The 24,809-nt window shown below is 42.2% G+C and overlaps 1 protein-coding gene across 2 annotated transcripts in view; it reads right to left on the reverse strand.

Annotated features, from left to right (window-relative positions):
* Positions 1-1,613: 1,613 nt before the first annotated feature.
* MANBA (mannosidase beta) overlaps positions 1,614-24,809 on the reverse strand; it is a 128,637-nt gene continuing 105,441 nt past the window's right edge. The window contains exons 14-18 of one of the 2 annotated variants that reach the window (XM_055587821.1): positions 19,419-19,563; positions 7,945-8,087; positions 6,842-7,099; positions 5,358-5,382; positions 2,782-2,970 (exon numbers count right to left, since the gene is read on the reverse strand). In XM_055587821.1, coding sequence (XP_055443796.1) covers positions 2,933-2,970; positions 5,358-5,382; positions 6,842-7,099; positions 7,945-8,087; positions 19,419-19,563 — 609 coding nt within the window. In that variant the 3' untranslated portion in view covers positions 2,782-2,932. Of the gene's footprint in view, positions 2,971-5,357; positions 5,383-6,841; positions 7,100-7,944; positions 8,088-19,418; positions 19,564-24,809 lie in introns of both variants that reach the window. The other variant, XM_055587820.1, reaches the window with a different exon arrangement.

Genomic DNA, 24,809 nt, shown 5'->3' on the forward strand with positions numbered 1-24,809 from the left:
AACATCTTACAGAAAAACCCGAATGAGCTTCTTGGCTAATCAGATACAATTAAATATTACTTGATCATAAAAAAAAATGAAATAATGCCATTTGAAGCAACATGGATGGACCCAGAGATTATCACACTTAGTGAAGCAAGCCAGAGAAAGACAACTATTATATCCTATAACTTCTTCTGGCATCTTAAAAAAAACATGCAATCGAATCTATGTACAAAACAGGAACAGACTCACAGACATAGAAAACAAACTTATGGTTAGCAAAGGGGAGAAGGAGAGGGAAGGACAAAACAGGATGTGGGATTAACAGATACACACTGTTATATATAAAACAGATAAGCAACAAGGATTTACTGTATAGCACAAGGAATTATATTCAATATCTTATAATAATCTATAGCAGAAAATAATTGAGTATATATATATGTGTGTGTGAATCACTTTGCAGTACACCTAAAATTAATGCAATATTGTATTAACTATACGTCAGAGTAAAAAAAGAAAAAAAGAATCTGCCTTTATTTGCTTCATTTTTACCCTTGCTTCATGTACTAACTGGGTGATAACAATGTTTTAAAAGTACAACCACCACTTAGCATTTATTTTGTTCCAGACCCTATCTGTTTAATCTTTACACCTTTGAAGGTCAGAGAGAATCATCTCCACTTAACAGATGAGAAAACTAAAATCTAGAAGGCCAAGTGGCTGCCCAAGGTCACAGAGCCAATAAGCCTCAGAACCTGGATTCCAACTCAAGTCAGTGTGGCTGGAAGCCCTGCCCTCTCTAGACAACAGGGTCGCACCCAAGATGGTGCCTCCATTCACAGAGCCGTCACTAAGTGTCAGTACTGGGCCAAGCCCTGGAGCCACATTTTTAATTTATTCTTCAAAACACACTTACAAGATGGGGGTAATTATTCCCATTTCACCAGAAGAGGACTGAACATAGAGGTTAAATTACTTGATTAAGGCTACTGAGCTAGAAAGGGCAGAATTGCAATGCAAATTCTGCCCATCAACTTGAAAGCCCAACTCAGAGGGCACCTGGAATAGAAAAACGCTCTAGTTAATGGAGAGGAGGGTGCCCCCTGCCCACCCAGCAACAGTGACAAGAAAGTGATATAATATTTATCAAGTAAGAATCTTCTGGGTTACAGTCCTAAGTCCCAGTCTTTCATACAGCTTAAAAGCTGTATGAAATATATATTTCATATATATATATGAAGAGCTGTATATAAATATATATTTTGAAATAGCACATAAAATGAGGGAACTCTTAGATACTGGAGGAGAGGAGTGGGTTGTCTGCATTTATTTTCTTCTTAGTCTCTGAACCATGGCCAAAAGTTTCTTAGCTTTAAAACCAAAATATTACCTATTTAGTCTTGATTCTAAAGCCAAACTCTCACCTCCAGTAAATTCCATAACCAATTACTTGATTCTTCTTCTAGAAGACCCTTCAAATATCCTGGTCTACATTCTTCAAACTCTCCCAGTTTATCAAGTGGACTAAAAACCTGGCCAGAGCTAAATGGAAATTAATGCTTTGCATGATACTGGGCACAACTGAGTGTTCATGGAATGGGGAAATAAGTCACAGACGGAACACCAAATTGTCAATGCAATTTATATAATCTTAAATTTTTATATATTTCAAACTTACAGAAAAGTTGCAAAAGCAGAACAAAAATATTCCTATACACCTTTACTCAAATTGACTACTTATTAACATTTTGCCCCTTGCTTCACTATCAATGTAATTTTATAAACAGGATGATGAGAACAAAATGATTTCATAGCAATTATAATTAATCAGTTTTTTTAAATGGTTTAATCTCAAGTTAAAGGCAATACCACTTTGCTGCCAGGCTCATCACATGCAAATCAAACCACAGCCTTGAACTGGAAAGTTCACTGGACTTAACCAAATCTGAAGCCCATACTTAACACAGGTGACCACTTATGTCAGGACACCCAAAGGTTTCCAGCATGATCAAGGTGATGTCCATTCCAATGTGAGTTTTTTTTTTTTTCCCAAAGAAGAATCACTAATTGCCTTTGAAAAAATAAATTATTATTGTTAAAACAAATATTTTATTAAAAAAAAAAAACCTCACAAATGAAAAAAGACTCCTACTCAAAAAGTAATCGAATGGCAACAATCAATCCCACCAAACTTTCCAGCATCAACAACCAATATGGCTACCACCCAGACATCTCTTTCTGTTGCAACATCTGAATCTCTATTTCCTCTGGAAATAATGACAAAGCAGTTTCATTTCAATCGTTTGGTATTTCTCAAAGCTATCCTGAGGGGCCTACATGCCCTCACAATCTTCCACATTTGATTCCACAGATACCACAATGGTCATTACTGTGATCCCCTTAAGGGCTACCTGGGAGTGTACCTGTAATTCTCTTAAAGGGCTAGTTGGTCATGTTCCTGTGATTCCCTTAAAGGACTGCATGTGGACAGGACCTCCTTTGGGGGTAGGAGAGACAGTTGGGTTAGAACTGATTCACGTGGTGCAAAAGGTGCAAAAGGAAGAGCTAAAGACACAGCCCTGGTGCAGACGGAACAGCACCCAGGCACAGCTTTGTTGAGAACATCACCTGAATATACACAGCCTTCCCTGGGAGAACCAAGTGGCTAACCAGACACCTGACAGCAAGCAGATGCATTTCCTGGCTTCTTCAACTTGTTTCTAGTTGCCTTCAGCTCTCGAGAATACAACCTGGATTCCCTCAGTAAGTATCAGCCAGTGAAGTCACATGAAAAGATTGCTCCAATTCACTCTTGCTGGTGGGTTTCCAAGGGTAAAAGAATACAGTCCGTGTCTTCTCAGTCATGAGGAAACCATTGTCACTGAATCTCCCTGGGATGCTTCCTACATCCAACCAAACAAAGGGAGCGACAGCTGAGGTTTTCAGATCAAAAACAAATGTGTCCCCTTGCTGCGAGATGGTGGCCTGAAAGAAAAAGATAAACGAAGTGAAGGTGGAGAGCAGAACTCTCTGTTCTACATGGCTAACACAGAATGCACTGCCTACAACCTTGGTTCTATTACTGCTAAAGTCATATATTCCATGCACTGTGTCAGATGCTAAAAAAAAAATACATGGAAATTTACTGAAGGCTGTGGAAAATTACCAAATTGTAATCTCAAATCAGGGGTAGAAATATGTGGTCTCCAAAGATTCAGGAGAATATTTCACAGGAAGCTCAGAGCTTTGTAGCTGTGTGTCTTTTCCTCAGGGTCTCGTCAAGACAGGCACATTTCTGCAGCAAGACTGGTGATTTTAATGACTTGCTCAGGATCTGTCCGGAGCTGACTGTGGAGCACAGCCATGGCACCCACCTTTTGGTCTTATGAGGCGACCCTGTGGTCCAGACAGCAGCCAGCCAGGCATCTCCAGAAGCTATCCCACTACAGCTGGTGCTCTTAATGCATCGTGGGTCAAGTCACTTTATGAGCACCTCAAACATGTGTGAATCCCACACAATATAGAAAAAGAGAGTGTGGTGTAAGTCTTGTCACCCGTCAGCCCCTTGGCACAGGCTGAGTGAGGACAGCTGCTCCTGGACGGTGAGGTTTGTGAGCCTCTCACTGTGAGCACACAGCTGAGTGGGACCTGGTAATCAAGCCATGCATTTGTCACGAAACAGAACCCTTCCACATGCATACATGCCATGCCATAGGTTTGACATTACAGGCTATGTGTAACATAAAGAATATCCAAGGGCAAAGTTTACTATATGTAACTTAGCCTGCTACATCATGCAGGGTTCTGCATTGTCAACAAGAAATCCCACATTGGTAGGGCTTCCCTAGTGGCTTAGCTGGTAAAGAATCTGTCTGCAATGCAGGAGGCCTGGGTTCCATGCCTGGGTCGGGAAGATCCCCTGGAGAAGAAAATGGCAGCCGACTCCAGTATTCTTGCCTGGAGAATCCCCATGGACAGAGGAGCCTGGAGGGCTATAGTCCACGGGGTGGCAAAGAGTCGGATGTGACTTAACGACTCTACCACCACCATCATCACTACTTGGTAGAAACAAGAAAAGAAATTTAAAGAGAGCTACATAATACACTTTAAATTTCTTTTCTTGCTTCTACCAAAGTAGTGATAGTGTCAAATTCCCAAATCTTGCTGCCCACTCGTTCCAGTGAAGACCCTAAAGCCGTCACAGGCACACAGTTCACGTGGCTGGCCTGGCGCTACCAAGGCTGCAGGAAGGCAGCCACTCTCCTACTCTGCAGGAACAGCCACTCTGTTCCAAGGCCAAGGCCAGAAGGGACACTGGCGCCCACTCACTCGTGTTGGTGCCTTCTTATAATTGGAAATCTCACTTCTGCATTATCTGACAGCAGAGCAGGGAGCTCAAGCTTGTACTCTGGCTCAAGGCCCCTGGGGATGCCCCAGGGGATAGAATTAATGCCTGGCTATGTTAAGCCTGACAATGTTAACGATCATTACTATTATTGTTGCTACTGTTATTACATCTCTTTAGGATGTAATAAGGATCCCTTTAGGATGGGAAGTATCACTGAAATACAACTGAGATAGGACAGAGAAAGAAGGCCTGCTCCTTTCCCACTCCCAGCTGTCTCAAGGTAATAGAGACCTAGATGAGAAAAGAAGAAAGATTTCAAAATCTTGTGTAGAGACTACAAATTTGTCCAGTAATAGTTTGTACTTTTTTCTGGAAAGAAGCTGTGTAAAATGTATGTCATTTCCTTCATATCTGCTCTACGTCGGATGTTACAAATAAGTTAGATTTCATTAAGGGAACATTTTACTATTAACTAGGAAGGAAGCTATGTTTTCATTTCAAGGACTGAGTTTTGATATTTCTAAACCAAATGTAAAAAAATCCTCTCAAGTCTTTTCAATGAAGTCTAAAATAAACTCAAAATTGGTTAAAAATAGAGAATGAAACTTTCTAGAAACATACTTTCAATCACCATGTGGAGGTGGGGGAAGGAAGGAAAGGTTTTCAATTAACTAGATAGATTCCATATTTTCCAGCTACACGATTTTTACAACACAGCCTATCCTGATCATCCCATTTTTTTCTTGACAATGACAAAGAGATCTGGTGATTAAGCAACTTGAAAGTAATAAACCAGAGTGGAGAGTGAAAGTTTTTTACATTAACAGACTCTCCTTAAAAATGCAAAATTAAGGGTGCTTTTATAGTATGGCTGAGTCCCTTTGCTGTCCACCCAAAACCATCATAACATTGTTAAACGGGTATACTCCAATATAAAATTTAAAAGTTTTAAAAAAAAGACACAGAGAAGATTTAAATGCATGTTGTTAAGTAAAAAAACAGCCAATCTGAAAGAACTACATACTGTATGGTTCCAGCAAGATGACATTCTGGAAAAAACAAAAATATGTAAATTGCCAAAAGATCAGCATTTCCTAGGGATTGAGGGGAGGGAAAGATAGAGGAGGGCTTTCCAGGTGGCTCAGCAGTGAAGAACCTGCCTGCCAACGCAGGAGACATGGGTTGGATCCCTGGGTCGGGAAGATCCCCTGGAGAAGGGCATGGCAACACACTCCAGTACTCTTGCCTGGAGAATCCCATGGACGGAGGAGCCTGGTGGGGCTGCAAAGAGTCAGACACGACTGAGTGACTGGGCACAAGCAAAGATAAAGGAGGCAGAAAGCAATGGATTGCAGAGCAGTGACAGTACGCTGTATGATACTGTAACAGAAGTTACATGTCACTGTCACTTAGCCACTCAGTTGTGAGGAAGAGTGGGTTGCCATTTCCCTCTCCAGGGAATCCTCCTGACCCAGGGATCAAACCCATGTCTCCGGCTTGGCAGATGGATTCTTTACCACTGAGGCACCAGGGAAGCCCACCTGTCACTGTACATTTGTCAAAACCCATAGAACACACAACAGCATGAGTGTACCCTAATGTAAATTATGAGCAGGGACTACTCTCCAGTTGCCATGCGAGAGCGTCTCACTGCAGTGACCAGACCCCACTTGCTATGACTACAGAAAAGCCCACGCAGAAACAAAGACCCAGCACAGCCAAACAATGAATAAACAGCTAAAATTAAAAAATTATTAAATGAACGTGTCAAAGCTATCACAACATTGTTAATCAACTATACTCCAATATAAAATAGAAAGTTAAAAAAGAGAGAGAAGAAATCATTTGTTAAATTAAAAAAAAAAAAAAAGAGTGCTTTTACTGGGCTCAGACACTTCCTGGCTACAGACTGAACAGTTACTCGCCCCACCAAACAGGCTGGTGCGTGTGCTGAGTCACGTTCAATGCTCTGTGACCCCACGGAGTGCAGCCTACCAGGCTCCTCTGTTCATGGGATTCTTCAGGCAAGAATACTGGGGTGGGTTGCCATTTCCTTCTCCAGGGGATATTCCTAACTCAGGCATCAAACCCACGTCTCTTGTATCTCCTGCCTCAGCAGGCAGATTCTTTACCACTGAGGCACTTGCGAAGCCCCCAAACAGGCTTTCTCACTTACAAGTGCAGGTGGTAATACTTCAGGGCTGGTGCAGTAAAGCCCCCAGGTCAGAGCCTGGAATCCAGCAGAGGAGCAGAAGGCGGGGAGGACCCTGCTGCCTCGCCCTCCGCTGCGCCAGCCTGACAAGAAGACGTGATGGGACCACTGGCATAGCAGGCATCGTAAACTTTGACAAACGCTGAATCAGAAAAAAAATTATTTGCTCTTTGCTTCCAGTGGGAAGGGGAATCAATCTTCCCCAGGTCCCAAAACAACTCAGTACCAAGGGGAAATTTTGCAAAACAGCAGGACAGCCCTCAAAGCCACAGCAACTCCAGACCACTGGTGCTTACAGTGATATTTGCCCTGTGGAGCCCCTTGGCATTCTTCAGTGAGGACAGGAAGTGATAGTTGATTGGGCTCAAGAGTTCCCCGTCAGTTGACAGGTAAAAGGAAACCACACAGCTTTGTCGTGTACATCCGGGACATCCTTTTAACAACTCAGGCACTGGCTTAGTATAGAGGAGAACAGACTCCCCAGCTTTTATCACGAAAGGGTTAGTCGACTCAGAGCATACAAGCTCCAGGGAACTCCAAGTGTGGACTCTTACCTGGGGAGAAACAAAACAGAAGGAAACCAAACATTCTTAGTTCCTAATTTTTTTTTAGAGAATAAGAGTAGTAATAATAGATGGAAGTCACAATAGCAGAACTGATTAAGAGACTGTGAAACCTGAGTTTAACCTCAGCTCTGCCAAGTACTAGATGTGAATTCAACTTCTCAAAGTATCCATTTCTTTATACATAAAGTGAGAACAACAAATAATAAAAAGCAGTAACTTCATAGGCGGTTGTGAGAATTAAATAATCTGTGGAAGGCATAGGATCTCAGGCATTGTAATTATTCCAAAAACCTGACCTATTCTCAATGTCCTCCCAATGGCAGCCACCTAAGACTTCAAGTTTTTATCCTCTCTTTTTTTACCTAACTTTGTTTTAAATACAACTTCACTTTCCCACATATACATTTTGTATAATTTTACTGATTTCCACTTTAATATACTGTTTAAAATGATTTCTTTTTATAAAGCTTAGGCTTTTTCCAGCTTCTCATGATTATAAATAATCTTTAAGTGTCATCTTAAAGTTTACAATTCACACTCATCTAATTATTGTATTCACTATCCACAGAAATCCTCTAAAAAGGCACCTTGATGTCATTTTACAGATGAGAAAACTGAACCAAGACATTAAGGTCATGGAATAAACAGCAGGATTTTGTCCTGAATATAGATTTTCAGATTTTAAGAACAGCCCATTTTCTGCTACAGACATTAGAAACACTTTGATACAAATTTCTCTTTTCTTTTTTTCCAAAAATAACAGAACCAAATAATGAAAAAAATCTAAAATTCTCCCTCTACCACAGAAAGAAAAAAATGTCCAAGCAACTTACAGTGAGCATCATCTGCTGGTCTGAGTGAAGGTCTGACGCACCATAGATGAAAAGCACATCTTTATCCTCAAATCCCACCGGTAACAGGGGGGCGAAGAAATGCCGAGCAAAGTAATGAAGCATTTTCCACTTTCCTCCGTACTCTAAAAAGAATCAGGTGGGTTAGGAGATGGGCAGGGTCAAGCAGTGAGAGTCACTGTCCACATGGCCCAGGTGTGTGACCTGGCACATTCTGGGCACTGAGCGTGGAAGAGAGCTGACAGCGGAGAGAACCCGTTTTATGGAACACAGGGAGCATTCTGGACATCACCTCATGTCAGCCTCAAACCTGGAGGAGGCAGCCATTACCATCGCACCCTTCAAATGAGGAAATGGACACTCAAGCAGTTAAGTTACACGTGCTACATGAAGTATTTTGAGCCTGGACGTGATTCCTGGCTGGCACTTGCTCATTTGCAGTTCTGCTTCCAGGAGATCACTGCGCCAACGTTCATTTTTCCTACTTACACATGAAAAAGGGAATCAGGAGCATTGGCAGTGAACATGTGTTACAACTCTTCCTTTATAAGAATTACTTAGAGGAAGTACTATTGGAGAGGCTGGACAAGACGGTGGAGTAGGAAGACCCTGTGCTCACCTCCTCCCACGAGCACACTACAATCACAGCTATTTAGAGAGCAACTCTTTATGAGAAAGACAAAATCTAGTAGAAAAGAGCATCGACAGCTAAAGACATTAAGAAGGAACCATAAGATGGGCAGGAGGGGCATAAGTTATGTAGTCAAGACCCACACCTCAGGGGTGGGTGAACCACAAACGTAAGAATAACGACAATTGCTACTCAAGGAGTCTGAGTCCCACATGGGCTCCCCAGCCCATGGATCCTGCCCTGGGAAGACAAGTACCTGGAAACCTTGGCTTTGAAGGCCTGCAGGGATTAATTTCAGGAGTCACAGAGAGTTGGGGGAAACAGAGACACCACTCTGAAAGGGCACACACAAAATTTCACACCCTCTGGGACCCAGGGCAGAAGCGGTCATTTGAAAAGAGCCCAGGTCAGACTCATTTGCTGACCTTGGAGGGTCTCCTGAAGAGGCAAGAAGCAACTGGAGCTCACCTTGGAGGCAAAGGCACTGGCAAGTGCCATTTTGGAATCCTCCTTCTAGAGAATTAGCACCAGGATCCAGCCCCACCCACCAGCTGTCTGCACCAGTGCTGGGACGCCTCAGGCCAAGCAACTGGCTAGACAAGGACACAGCCTCACCCTACAGCAGACAGGCTGCCTTAGACCTCCTGGGCCCAAGGCTCCTAAGGTCATACTCCTGTTCACCAGAGGCTCAGGCCCCAGCGCTATCAGCAGTGTACAAGCACTAGCCCCCCAGGGACATGCAGCCAGAAGTCTGGAGACCCACGTTCCAGCCACAAGCCAGCCAGAACCAGCCCCAAAATATTCTGGGCCTTGGCTTCATCTACTGGCCCCAACTTCACCCAGCAAGGGGTAGACACCAGCCCCAGGACCACTGCAGCCCTGAAGCCTACCTTGTTAGGACATAACCAACACAGCAGATTGGCACCAACCCAAGAGCAGACCAAAACCAGCTCTGAAAAACCTTAGAGTCCTCAGCCAGCTGCCCTGGGATCCAGTCCCCCTCAGTTAGCCAGTGGGTCAGCTGGTGCTGGCCCATTTGGGATACCCTAGAATCTGTGCCAGCCATATTAGGAACTGGCTCCAGCTACCAGTAGGTGAAGACTAGATCCATGAACCCCAGCCCTGTAACCACTCACCTGAGAACCCAGCTCTGACCATTCGTGAGCAAGCAGTAGTACAGGATCCTCCAGGGTTCTGCAGCCAGCAGCCTCATGACGTGGCCCCACCAACAAGTACCCAGCAGGCTCTGCACAAGGCAGGGCCTGGCAACCAACTGGGCCAAGAGCCAGCCATGTCTATCAGACCATGACAGTAGTTGGTCCACCACACAGAAGGACCCATACACCCCACATAGGGGTGACCAGAGAGGAGTGAGCTGCTGGGACACACAGCATGTCTCCTACAAAAGGCCCCCTCTCCAAGGTCAGGAAATGTAACCAACCTACCAGACGCAGAGAAAGAAAAAGAACCAGTTAGGCAAAATGAGGTGACAGAGGAACATGTTTCAAACAAAGAAGGAGATAAAACCCCAGAAGAACCAACTGAAGCCCAGATAGGCAAACTACTTGAGAAAGAGTTCAGGGTAATGATCACAACAATGATCAAAGAACATGGGAGAAGAACGGATGAACATGGTGAGAAGTTTAACATAGAGTCAGAAGATATGAAGAACTAAGCAGAGACAAAAAATACAAGTGAAATGAAAAATACACTAGAAGAAATCAACAGTAGGTTAAATGATACAGAGGAATGGATCAGGGAGAAGGAAGATAGAACAGAGGAAATCACTGAAGCCGAACGGGAAAAAAAAAAAAAAGGGTAAAAAGAAAATAGAGTTTAAGAGATCTCTGGTACAACATCAAGGGAACTAATATTCACATTATATGGTCCCAGAAGAAGAGAGAAAGGGACAGAGAACATATTTGAAGACCCAATAGTTGAAAATTTCCTTAACTTGGGAAGAGATATAGACATCTAGGTCCTGGAACATAGATAGGATCAACCCATAGAGGTCCACACCAAGATACACTGTAATTAAAATGGTAAAAATTAAAGTTAAAGAAGCAATATTTAAAAAACACGGGGAAAGCAATAAGTTATATACAAAGGAACTCCAGTGAGGCCATTAACTGCCTTCCAGCAGCTCTGCAGGCCAGATGGGAGTGCACAATAAATTTTAAGTGATGAAAGGGGAAAACCTACAAACAAGAACACTCTACTCAGCAAGGTTTTCATTCAGATTTGATAAAGAAGCCCCAAGGTTTGCAGAGAAGCAAAAGCTAAAAAGGAGCTGAGCACCAGCAAACCAGCTTCATAAGAAATGGTAAAGGGACTTCTCTAAGTGAAAAAGAAAAGGCTACAAGTAGAAACATGAAAATTATGAAAGGAAAAAGCTCATTAATAAATGCAAATTTTAGGTAGTAAATCAACCATTTTCAAACCTATCAGGAAAGTTAAAAGAGAAAAGCAGTAAAAATCATCTATATCCATAATAATTAGTTAAGAGATACACAAAAAGATGTAAAATATGAAACTAAAAACAATAATCATGACAAGGGTAGGGGAGTAAAAATGCAGGGTTGTTAAAAATGTTTGAAATTAAGAGATCATCAACTTAAAATAATCACATAAATTGCATTACACTATATATAGATTGCTATATATAAGCTGCATGGTAACCAGAAATCTACAACTGATAAACATCAAAAATAAGGGAATCCAAACATAACTAAAGATAGTCATCAAATCAACAGGGAAGGGAAAAGGACAGGAACTAAAAAGAACTACAAAAATAACCCCCAAACAATGAACAAAATAGAAGTACGTACCTATCAGTAATTAACTACTAATGGACTAAATGCTCCAATCAAAAGATGCAGAGTGGCTGAATGGACACAAAAACAAAACCCATATATATGCTACCTATAGGAGACACACTTCAGATCTAAACACATACACAGAACTGAAAGTGAGGGGATTGAAAAAAAGTATTCCATGCAAATATAAATCAGAAAAGGCCAGGATGCTAATATTTATTAATATATCAGACAGAACAGACATTAAAACAAAGATGTGATAAGTGACAAAGAAGGGTGTGATATAATGATCAAGGGATCAATCTAAGAATATGTAACAACTGTAAATGGATATGCACCTATATATAAAAGAGTGCTATATACATAAAGCAAATATTAATAGACATAAAGGGAGAAATTGACAGTAACATAATAAGAGTAGGGGAATTTAACACCCCACTCATATCAGTGGACAGATCATCCAGATAGAAAATCAGTCAGGAAACACATTAGATCAAATGGATGGATACAGAATATTCCATCCAAATCAGCAGAATACACATGTGATCCAAATGTACAAGGAACATTTTCTAGGATGAACCACATGATGTACCACAAAACAATATTCAATAAATTTAAGAAAACTGAAACCATATCAAGCATGTTTTTCAACCACAAACCTACGAGACTCAGAACTCAACCACAAGGAAAGAAAAAAAAACACTGCAAAAAACACTAACATGGAAGCTAAGCAACATGTTACTAAACAACCAATGGGTCACCAAAGAAACTCAAAGGATCATCAAAATACTTGGAAACAAATGAGAACAAAAACACAATGACCCAAAATCCAGTGGACGCAGCAAAAGCAGTTCTAAGAGGGAAATTTTACTGATACAAACTTAGCTCAGAAAACAAGAAAAATTACAAATAAACAACCTGACCCTACACCTAAAGGAACTTAGAAAAAGAACAGCAAACAAAACCCAAACTTAGTAGAAGGAAAAATATAATAAAGATCAGAGCAGAAATAAGCAAAATAGAGACTTTAAAAAATAGAAACGATCAATGAAACCAAGATCTGGTTCTTTGAAAAGATAAACAAAATTGATAAAATTACAGCCAGACTTATCATCAAAAAAAGAGGTCTAATCAATAAAGTCAGAAATGAAAGAGACACTACAACTAAAACTAAAGAAGTACAAAGCATAAGAGACTAGTATGAACAACTATACACCAACAAATTGGACAAGCTAGAAGAAATGGATAAATTCCTGGAAACATATAAACTTCTAAGACTGAATCATGAAAAGATTTTTTTTTTAATCTAAACAGATCAATTACTTCTAAGGAGACTTAATCAGTAACCAAAAACCTCCAAAAAACAAAAGTCCAGGACCACATGGCTTCACTGGTGAATTCTACCAAACATTCAAAGAAAAATTAATACCAATCCTTCTCAAACTCTTCCAGAAAATGGAAGAGGAAGGAATGCTTCTGAACTCATCCATGGGGCCAGCATCAACATGATTCCAAATCCAGGGGGAAAACCTTATGATCATCTCCATGTATCCAGAAAAGTTTCTGAAATAGTTCAACATCCACTTATGATAAAAAACAAAACAAAACAAAAAAACACTTCACAAAGTGGGTGTAGAGGGAACATGCTTCAACATAACAAAGGCTATATATAAGTAGACAGCTAACACCATACTCAACAGTGAAAAGCTGAAACTACTTCCTTTAAGATCAACAAGACAAGGATGCCCAGTTTTATAGTCGTGTCTGACTCTTTGTGACACCATAGTCTGGCCATGGGATTCTCCAGAAAAGAATACTGGATTGTGTTGCCATTCCCTTTTCCAGGGAATCTTCCCGACCCAGGGATTGAACCTGGGTGTTCTGCATTGCAGGCAGATTCTTTACCATCTGAGCTATCCGGGAAGCCACATCAAAAAGAATAAAATACCCAGGAATAAATCAAAGGAGGGAAAAGAACTGTACCCAGAAAACTATAAGACACTGATGAAACCAACTGCAGACAACACAAACAAATGCAGAGATACTTTGCTCATGGATAGGACTCATATTTGGAGAAGGCAATGGCACCCCACTCCAGCACTCTTGCCTGGAAAATCCCATGGACGGAGGAGCCTGGTGGGTTGCCATCTATGGGGTCGCACAGAGTCGGACACGACTGAAGTGACTTAGCAGCAGCAGCAGCAGCAGGACTCATATTGTTACAATGACCATGGGGTCCCTAAGAGTCGGACAAGACTCAGCGACTTCACTTTCACTTTTCACTTTCATGCATTGGAGAAGGAAATGGCAACCCACTCCAGTGTTCTTGCCTGGAGAATCCCAGGGACGGGGGAGCCTGGTGGGCTGCCATCTATGGGGTTGCACAGAGTCAGACACGACTGAAATGACTTAGCAGCAGCAGCAGCAGCAGGACTCATATTGTTACAATGACCATACTACTCAAGGCAATCACAGATTCAATGCAATCCGTATCAAAATACTACTGGCACATTTCACAAAACTACAACAAATATTCCTAAAATTTGTATGAAAACACAAAAGACCCCAAGCAGTGAAAACAATCTTGAGAAAGAAGAAATGAAAAATGAAATTAGAACATTTTCTCACATCATTTACAAAAATAAACTCAAACTGGATTAAGAGCCTAAATGTAAGATCAGAAACCATAGAACTCCTAGAGGAAAACACAGGCAGAATACTCTGACACAAATCATAGCAATATATTTTTGGAACTGCCTCCTAAGGCAAAAGAAACACAAGCCAAAACAAGCAAACAGACCTAATTAAACTTAAAAACATTCACACAGCAAGGGAAACCATAAACCAAATGAAAAGACAGTGTATTGATTTGGAGAAAATATCTGCAAATGATGCGACCATTAAGGGGTTAATATACAAAATATTGGAGAAGGAGATGGCACCCCACTCCAATACTCTTGCCTGGAAAATCCCATGGATGGAGGAGCCTGGTGGGCTGCAGTCCATGGGGTCACTAAGAGTCGGACACAACTGAGCGACTTCACTTTTCACTTTCATGCACTGCAGAAGGAAATGGCAACCCACTCCAGTTTTCTTGCCTGGGAATGCCAGGGACAGCGGAGCCTGGTGGGCTGCCGTCTGCGGGGTCGCACAGAGTCGGACACGACTGAGGCGACTTAGCAGCAGCAGCAACAGCATACAAAATATATAAACAGCCCATACAGCTCAATATAGAAAACAAAAACAAAAACAAAAACGAAACAAATAACTCAATCAAAAAAATTGGGAGGAGACCTGAATAGAGTTTTTTCAAAAGAAGAAATACGGATGGCCAACATGCATATGAAAAGATGCTCAACATCATTGATCATAAGGGATGCCAATCAATACCACAATGAAGTATCACCTCACACCTGTCAGAATGGCTATCATCAAAACAATCACAAGTAAACAGTGGCAAGAATGTGGAGCAAAAGGGAACCCTCCTACACTGTTGGTGGGAATGTAAATTGATGTGTCCATTATGAAAATCAACTTGGAAGTGACTCAGAAAAACTAAAAATAGAACTATCATAAAATCTGTCAATTCCACTGCTAGGTATATATTCAAAGAAAACAAAAACACTAATTCAAAAAGATATATGTACCCCATTGTTCACTGTAGCATTGTTTACAACAATAAAGATGTGTAAGTAATCTAAGTATCAATCAATAGATGAATGAATAGAGAAGATGTGGTGGCTTCTGAACAGCAAAGGAAACTATAAACAAGATGAAAAGACAACCCTCAGAATGGGAGAAAAATACAGCAAATGAAACAACTGACAAAGGATTAATTTCCAAAATATAGATGCAGCTCATACAACTCAATACCAGAAAAACAAACAACCCAGCCAAAAAGTGGGCAGACCTAAACAGATTTTTCTCTAAAGAAGATATATAGATGACTAATAAACACATGAAAAGATATTCAACATCACTCATTATCAGAGAAATGCAAATTAAAACTACAATGAGAAATCACCTTACAATGAGATATGATGGTCAGAATGGCCATCACCAAAAAATCCACAAATAACAGGTGCTAGAGAGGGTATGGACAAAAAGGAACCCTCTTGCCCTGCTGATGGGAATGTAAATTGATACAGCCACTATGGAAGATGGTATGGAGACCCCTTAAAAAAAACAAGGGCTCAAACTACCATCAACCCAGCAATCCCACTAAAAGGCTTATACCCTGCGGAAACCAAAATTGAAAAAGACACATGTATCCCCAAGCACTATTTACAATAGCTAGGGCATGGAAGCAATCTAGATGTCCATTGACAGATGACTCGATAAAGAAACTGTGGTACATAAACACAATGGAATATTACCAAGCCATACAAAGGAACTCATTTGAGTCAGTTCTAATGAAATGGGTGAACCTAGAACCTATCATACAAGCTGAAGTAAGTCAGAAAGAGAAAAGTACTGTCTGAAAAGAAAGTGAAAGTGTTAGTCGCTCAGTCATGTCCAACTCGGCAACTCCTGTAGCCCACCAGGCTCCTCTGTCCATGGAATTCTCAAGGCAAGAATACTGGAGCGGGTTACCATTCCATTCTCCAGGAATTTTCTCAACCCAGGGATCGAATCCGTATCTCTGCATTGCAGGCAGATTCTTTACTATCTGAGCCACAGGGGAAGCCCAATATCGTCTATTAATGCATACATATGGAATCTAGAAAGATGGTACTGATGAACCTATTTTCAGGGCAGAAATGGAGATGCAGACATAGAGAACAGATGAATGGACGTGTGTGGAGGGGGAAGGCGGAGAGGATGGGATGAATGGAGTAGCGTGGAAGCATATATACTATCATATGTAAAATAGACAGCCAATGGGGATTTTCTGTGTGACTCAGGAAATTCAAACCAAGGCTGTGTAATAACCCAGAGGGGTGGGAGAGTTTCAGAGGGAGGGGACATATGTACAGCTATGACTAAATCATATTGATGTATGGCAGAAACCAATGCAATGTTGTAAAGGAATTATCCTTCAGTTAAAAATAAATTTTTAAAAGAGATGTGGTATATGTATAGACAGATGTAGATATACATACATACGCAATGGAGTATTAGATGCCCATTAAAAAGTATGAAATTTTACCATTTGCAACAACATGAATGGGCCTGGGGAGGGGTATTATGCTTAATGAAATACATCACAAAGAGAAAGACAAATAATCCATGTTATCACTTATATGTGTAGTCTAGAAAATAAAACAAATGGATGAATATAACAGAACAGAAACAGACTCACAGAAATAGAGAATGAACTATTGGTTATAGGTGGGGAGAGGGAAGGAGGGAAATGCAAGATTGGCATAGGAGTTTAAGAAGTACAAACGACTATGTATAAAATAAATCAGCTACAAGGCTATACTGTAGAGCACAGGGAATACAGACAGTACCTTAGAACTTTCAAGGGAGTGTAATCTATAAAATTTAGAATCACTATATTGTACACCTGAAATTAATTGTAGACCAATTATACCTCAATAAAAAGATAAATAATAAAGTTAATTTAAAAAAATAAAGTTACTTAAAACTCCAAGTCTCTTTTTTCCATAGGCACAAATCCTCTGAGTGAAACCAAACAACAGCAATCACAAATGCGTCTGGCAGGTTCAGACTGACGGGGGAACACCCAAACTCATGACAATTAACGGCAGTCCCTAAAGGACAGTCAGAAGCCGTCAAGAACCTTCAGAATCTGGTGCCTTGTTGGCATGTGCTGCACGCTAAACCCACAAACTAAACTCTTTCAACATGCCTCTTCTTCTTCTTCACGAAACGCTGCATCGAACAACTTCAGAGAGAGCTATACAGTGAGAGACAGGGAGGCGACGGGGGGAGGGGAGGGAATGGGCGTCACTTTTGGAATTCACCAGTGCAAGCTGCTGAAACGGAGGAACACAGTCTTGAGGTTCAGCTAGAACTAATTTCTTTAGGTTTGGCAAAATTTTGCCTCTCCAGTACTTCATTTCCAACTCTTAGTATTTCCCCTTAAAAATAACAAGGGGGAAAGGGGCAGAGGCCTATCAAATTAGAACTACGAAATGAACTAGAACATAGAAAGCTCTAGAACGTTTTCTCATAAATAGAAAATGACTCAAACCTGAGATAACTTACACACTCTCATTAGGACATCCATTACACGGAAAAGACTTCAAACATGAGATTCCAGCCATGGAGGCCAAAAACAAATGACAATCAGGAGAACAGCAATTGAAGCAAAAAGTCAGTGATACACACTTCTGTTACTAAACAGTGACACCTCCGAGAGATGGTGACCCTCTCCTCGAAAGCACTGACCTGCCAAAGTTTAGAAAGCAGGCAAATACTTAGTCTAACATCATACTCTTATATCTTTTCTGAAAAACACAGAGTCATTTAAGCGAAGAGTTATAAGCCTGAGCTCTCCCATTTCCTGAACTGAACTCAACTTCAGAAGACACCACCTCATTTACAGACAGGAAGCAGGGTTGGGCTCCTAGTGTCTCTGAACAATATCTCTCTGTCCAGTTTAAGCATCCCAGAGAGGCTATTTTGCTAGCATCTACCCCTGCTGCTGCTGTTGTTGCTGCTAAGTCGCTTCAGTCGTGTCCAACTCGGTGCGACCCCATAGACGACAGCCCACCAGGCTTCCCTGTCCCTGGGATTCTCCAGGCAAGAACACTGGAGTGGGTTGCCATTTCCTTCTCCAAAGCATGAAAGTGAGAAGTGAAAGTGAAGTCGCTCAGTTGTGTCCGACTCTTCGCAACCCCAGGGACTGCAGTCTACCAGGCTCCTCTGTCCAAGAGATTTTCCAGGCGAGAGTACTGGAGTGGAGTGCCATTGCCTTCTCCGATCTACCCTTGATTCTCATTCAATACCCTTTCTCTGGTTGATATTGATAAAGAGGCTGATCAGGGAAACCTGTCCAAGATTGCAGTTCCCCACAGGAGATGAGCATTCATTGAAACACGTGGGGAAAAATCCCCATGATCTGCATTCACGGCTCAAGAGCCTCACCCAGCAAAACCACCCTTTTATTTTATGACTTTGCCTCATTTTTGACCCAAAACTTTTGTTCATATCATTAACTGAACTTGGCTTCAAATCACCTCTGGTGATTCATTACTATGCCTTAATTTTTTTAATGCACCAAAATAGATGAAATAATTCAAACTGCAAGTACCATGTCAGCCATCTCACCTGTTGCTCAACTGAACAGGTCCAACTGACAACCCTTCCTACTTGTACTTCTGACTCGACTCCCTTTCCCCTCAAGAGACAAACAGGGCAAAATAAAGACGATCGGGTGAACTTAGAGGGGAATCGGTAGTAAAGGGACATTTTTAACACTTAGCTGGGTTAGACTTTCCCACAGTTGAATTCTCCTAAACAGAAGAGGTGCTTATGTAAATCTCCTTTTGTCCTGGGAAGTCCTCTTAAATAAATTCAAAATTCTAAGCAACAATGAGAAGACACGTGGCTGAGAGCAGGGCTTCCGAGGTGGCACTAATGGTAAAGAACCCACCTGCCCATGCAGGAGATGTATGAGACATGGGTTCGATCCCTGGGTAGGGAAGATCCCCTGGAGGAGGGCATGGCAACCCACTCCAGGATTCTTGTCTGGAGAATCCCATGGACAGAGGAACCTGGCGGGCTACAATCTATAGCGCCATACAGAGTCAGACACGACTGAAGCAGCTGAGCACGCACACACGTGGCTGAGATGTTCACGCACGCATCTATCCCTCGTTTGCCTGCTTTTGTGACCGCACAGAACAGAACTCACAGAGAGGCTGCCTCTCGGGCTCCCCAAAGGGGTGGCCGGAGGTCAGAGACTGGCAGCTGAACAGCCTCCCCTCCCTGGAGTCCTGCTTGGGTTCACTGGCCGCCTCCAGCTCTGTGCTGCCTCAGCGCCTCTCCCCACAGGTTTGGCTTTTTCTCTCACACACAAAGAATGCTAAAACACTCACCTAGAGAAGACCAGGAGGGAGCCTGCCAGATGTCATTCAGCTGCCAATAAAGCGCCCCCATGGTGTGCCCTTTTCCATTCACTATCTCGCTGCGACTGCGACGGTAGAATTCAGTTTCTGTTTTGACACACTGGGCCTGCATCACCTGATTCCGGGGAAAAAGGTAAAACACAGGTGTTTCCAAGCGAACTTATCTATGAAACAGAAGCAGACTCGCAGATACAGAGACCCGACCTGTGGCTGCCAAGGGGCGGGGTGGGGTTGAATGGGGAGTTTGGCGTTAGTAGATGCAAACTATTACATTTAGAATGGATTTAAAAACAAGAAAGTCCTTCTGTACAGCACAGGGGGGGCTTCCCTGGTTGCGCAGACAGTAAAGAGCCTGCTTGTGATGCAGGGGACCCAAGTTCAATCCCTGGGTCATGAAGATCTGCTGGCGAAGGGAACAGCTACCCACGCCAGTATTCTTGCCTGGAGAATTCCACAGACAGAGGAGCCCGGCAGGCTACAGTCCATAGGGTCACAAAGAGTCGGACACAACTGAGCAACAAACACAACAATAACAATAGCACAGGGAACTATATTCAATATCCTGTGGTAAACATAACAGAAACTATGAAAAAGAACATATACATGTATAACTGGATGACTTTGCTATATACCAGATACCCACAACATTGTAAATCAACTATAACTCGATTTTTCAAAAAAAAGAGAAGCTTAATCCATTGCCAGACAAAAACAAAACCTACACAGGTGTTTTTGAGGTAGGCTGTCTAGATCCGAGAAAATAAGAGGCTTGAAGAATTTGGGGAATTTAATTAGCATTCTATATACCATTATTATACTAGATCTGGGACCAACCCTATGAGAAGCTCTTATTTATAATGGCTAGGTTTGGGGGGAAGCATGGTGTTTGGTTTATCCTAACAATGGGTAATCATGGAAATAGGATGGTGTAAAAGTTCTCTGTCACCGATAGTGGGGGCAATGACAGAAAACAAAGACTCCAGAAAACAAAACAGAAACAGAACAAATGCTTTATGGAGTCAGATACTAAGTTTCAGGCAGTGAGCAGTTTTACTAACACATTTGTGGCTACTGGGAAAGGCTCGCCACTCCAGTACCCTGGCCTGGAGAATTCCATGGACTGTATAGTCCATGGAGTCACAAAGAGTCGGACACAACTGAGCGACTTTCACTTTCACTTTGTGACTCTTAAGAAAATACTTTATTAAAAAAAAATCTGTAGGAAAAAAAAAACTTTATTATGACTGATACTGTCAAATTCCTAACCCCTTTTTTCTAGTCAAGCAACTGTTTTTATATCATGACTTTGAGAACGTAAAACTTATGAGTGCAGTTCCTTCGTCATAGCAGAACAGATGGTAACACTGCAACAAAGAGACGAGTAAATTTAGTTCTTGTTTAAGAGGCACAAAAAAACTTCCTATAGAACCCTTAATTACTGTCATCATCACTGAAAACCCAGTCTCCTTTACTGCTGCCGTTACTGACACTGCAAGTATCCCATCTCTTAGCTTGGAGCTGTAGTTCGGGAAGGCTCACAAAGAGAAGGTCAGCGGGCTCAGAGGAGAGGTCACCAAGGACAGCCTGCAGAGACAGAGCTTCAAGGAAAAGGACAGTCTTAGAGTACGGCCTGGGATTTCACAGAAGAGGAAAAAGAGGGATGCGCATATGGCCACTGGAAGACTAAGCTCAGAGACCTTCTGAAAAACTGAGAAAAGCTCCAGTGAGGGTAACACCTTTAGACAGAGGAGGGGTGGCTTGGGAGGAAGTCACAGATGAAGTTAGAACTTACACAAGGCAGAGCTGTAACACTCCAGAGGGTAAAGCAAAGAGAAACCCAATGGCCATTCAATACATATTTAATAAGTACCTACATTACATGTTACATGCTGCTAAGGGTAAGCCACTCACCCAGCAAAAAAGAAACAGCCCATCCTCCTGGAGCTTACTGACTTGTATAGAAGACAGGCCTTACCCGAAGAATCACACAACTATATGGAAACTTTGAACAATCATGAAGGCTAAGAAAGAGAGGTACATGATGTTAGGAGCCTGAACAGGAGGGGAAATGGGTCTAGCTGAGCAGTGGAATTGGCCTCAAAGGAGAAAGAAAAGAAAGGTGGCAGAATTCTGCAGCCAGAGTGGACACGCATGATGAAAGGAGGACGCACAGCAAAGAACTGCAAGAGGCAAGGCAGCCTGAGCCCAGAAAGCTGGGAGCAAGGGAAGCAAGCCTGGTGGGGTGCAGGGGCCAGACCTGGGAAGGTTTGGAATGCATCCTAAAGGCAACTGGAAGTCACAGAAAGCTTTTAAGTTAAGGGTGAAGTGATCAGACCTGCATTTCCAGCAGGTGACTCTGATCACCACAAGCACTCAAGAGACTAGGGTGGATTTAGGGAGATCATTTAGAAATTTATTACCAGCTTCTAGGCAAGAGATGATACTAGCTGTGAGCAGATAAAGAAATGCCTTTCCCATTCAGGAAGCAGACCATTGGGACCACAGCAATGATAACAGGCAAAGAACACTCCAAAGAAAGTAAGAATCTCACAAAGAGAAGGGGGAGAGTGCCAGCTCAAAAGGACCACAGGATACTACCTGAATATATCAGTCTATCACTAAGGAGTGAAATAGAAAAATAGGCTGAGGGCTATGATCTATGACAGTCAAGTTAATCTGCAATTATGAGCTAGGCTGGGACTTGGGACCCTTTACTGGAGTACTGGCTCCTGAACAAATGTCTTCTCAAGCAACAGAATACAAAGAAATAATAAGGGACTAAAACCTATCTCACACATGCACAGTTGGGGCAAATTATGAACAATAAGATACAAAAAGGCCACCAACCAACTATCATTTCTGAGATGCAGGGAGGAAAAGCAGGGTATCACACATGATCTCTGCACACAGCACCACCACGGGGCTGGGCAGACCACCTAAACGATGCCTCCTGCCCAACTCATCAATCGGCCTCCATCCGCACCCACATTTTCGGAGCCAGGCAATCAAGGGCACCTGTTACTTGTTTTCGCTCCCTCATGCTGCAGCACAAATCCCAGCAAAGCCTTGCCTGAATTCTCATCCGACCTCATCAATTTCTAGTGATGAAAGAGTCCATACCCAGGTGAGTAACAGCTGGACTCGGGATGTCTATACAAGTTCCTTATAAAACATAAGGATTTTATCTGAGCTAAACTAAAGAAGACAGAGAGTTATCTACATCTAGGCCTGGAAAGCTAGGCACAGAGAAATCAAGTCCTTTCATTAAATGTTCACATGTTTGTTGAGTTATCAAAATTATTGTCGCAGAAAAATTTTTAGAAAGTTCAGTGAAAATAAAGCAGGCAAATGAAATCTCAGTAGAAGCAGGGCAACACCAATTACAATCCATGCCCGCTACAGATCTCACATCATCACAGCAGTTGGAAAGCAACCTTGGTATTTGTTTTTAATATCTGATAATATCTTACTTGGACCCCCAAATAATGTTCCCACCAACCAAGTGAAAATTGTCCCCCTGGGCACAAAATCAAGCTAGTCCCTGCCCAGCAGCATGCACACCCGAGGTTCTGAAAGAGAAGTTTCTTGTTCTCCTCCTGAGATTCCTGAGCAATCGTCAGAGGCTTTATGCACTGTGTGTGAAGGGGTCATGGGAAAAGATAAGGAAGGCTTCATCACACCAAAGAGTAACACATAGAGAGAGGCAGTCCGGTCACTAGACAGTCCAGAAGTTCTGGCCTAACTCCAACAGGCTGAGCGCGAGCATCAAATGGATGGGTGCTGGCCTATAATTCGGGAACTCCCAGGACCTGAAGTATCTTCAAAGTTTGGGCCATTCCTGATACACCAAGGGAGCCAAAGAACCTGCAATATTCTGCTATCATTCTGCTTCATTCCACGTGGACTCATGAGCAGAAGGGAAGGAGGGGTGTCATTCAAGAAGTTTGGGACTAGAATCTCTTTCCTTGCATCCAGGTTTATAAAACAGGGTGAACAGGAGAAAAGTAAAAAGCAGAATTTCTAGGTGGGAAACAAAACATCAGTGTATACTCAAGTAGGAAATTAGGTCATCTCTTGCAGGCAAAAATACAAGCTTTGAAAACAAAGCCATACTCATTGAAACAGTCATGCTCATGCTTAGTTAGATCTAATCCAAAGGGCGATTAGATGCTTTACTGATGGCTTTGGTAGAGGTGACCTGCATTTTCTTCAAGGTGAATTTAAGCTTCTTTTTGGCGGGGGAGGGGGAATACAAAGAGCAACATTTTTTTTTTTCTTACAACAATCCAAATTCCTTCCTGATCTTTGTTAACATGTATTAATAACTCATTATATTGTAACATATATTGTAATACTTTGGCCACCTGGTGTGAAGAACTGACTCACTGGAAAAGACCCTAATGCTGGGAAAGATTGACGGTGGGAGGAGAAGGGGACGATAGAGGATGAGATTGTTGGATGGCATCACCGACTCAATGGACATGAGTTTGAGTAAGCTCTGGGAGTTAGTGATGGACAGGGAAGCCTGGTGTGCTGCAGTTCATTGGGGTTGCAAAGAATCTGACATGACCAAGCTTCATGGGAAATAGATGGGGAAACAGTGGAAACAGTGTCAGACTTTATTTTTTTAGGCTCCAAAATCACTGCAGATGGTGACTGCAGCCATGAAATTAAAAGACGCTTACTCCTTGGAAGGAAAGTTATGACCAACCTAGACAGCATATTCAAAAGCAGAGACATTACTTTGCCAACAAAGGTCCGTCTAGTCAAGGCTATGGTTTTTCCAGTGGTCATGTATGGATGTGAGAGTTGGACTGTGAATAAAGCTGAGTGCTGAAGAATTGATGCTTTTGAACTGTGGTGTTGGAAAAGACTCTTGAGAGTTCCTTGGACTGCAAGGGGATCCAACCAGTCCATTCTGAAGGAGATCAGCCCTGGGATTTCTTTGGAGGGAATGATACTAAAGCTGAAACTCCAGTACTTTGGCCACCTCATGCGAAGAGTTGACTCATTGGAAAAGACTCTGATGCTGGGAGGGATTGGGGGCAAGAGGAGAAGGGGATGACAGAGGATGAGATGGCTGGATGGCATCACCGACTCGATGGATGTGAGTCTGAGTGAACTCCGGGAGTTGGTGATGGACAGGGAGGCCTGGCGTGCTGCAATTCACGGGGTCGCAAAGAGTCGGACATGACTGAGCAACTGAACTGAACTGACTGTAACTCATGCATTTACAGTTTTGTATTCTACTCAGTTAATTTTCACCTATGTACACTTCCATGAGACGCACTGGCATTTTCTATACAACTGCTTTAAAGGGTTATATAGTTATAGCTTGAGGAATCATTCTCCAGTGATTAT

Source organism: Bubalus kerabau, chromosome 7, assembly GCF_029407905.1.
Source record: "Bubalus kerabau isolate K-KA32 ecotype Philippines breed swamp buffalo chromosome 7, PCC_UOA_SB_1v2, whole genome shotgun sequence".
Lineage (NCBI taxonomy): Eukaryota > Metazoa > Chordata > Mammalia > Artiodactyla > Bovidae > Bubalus > Bubalus kerabau.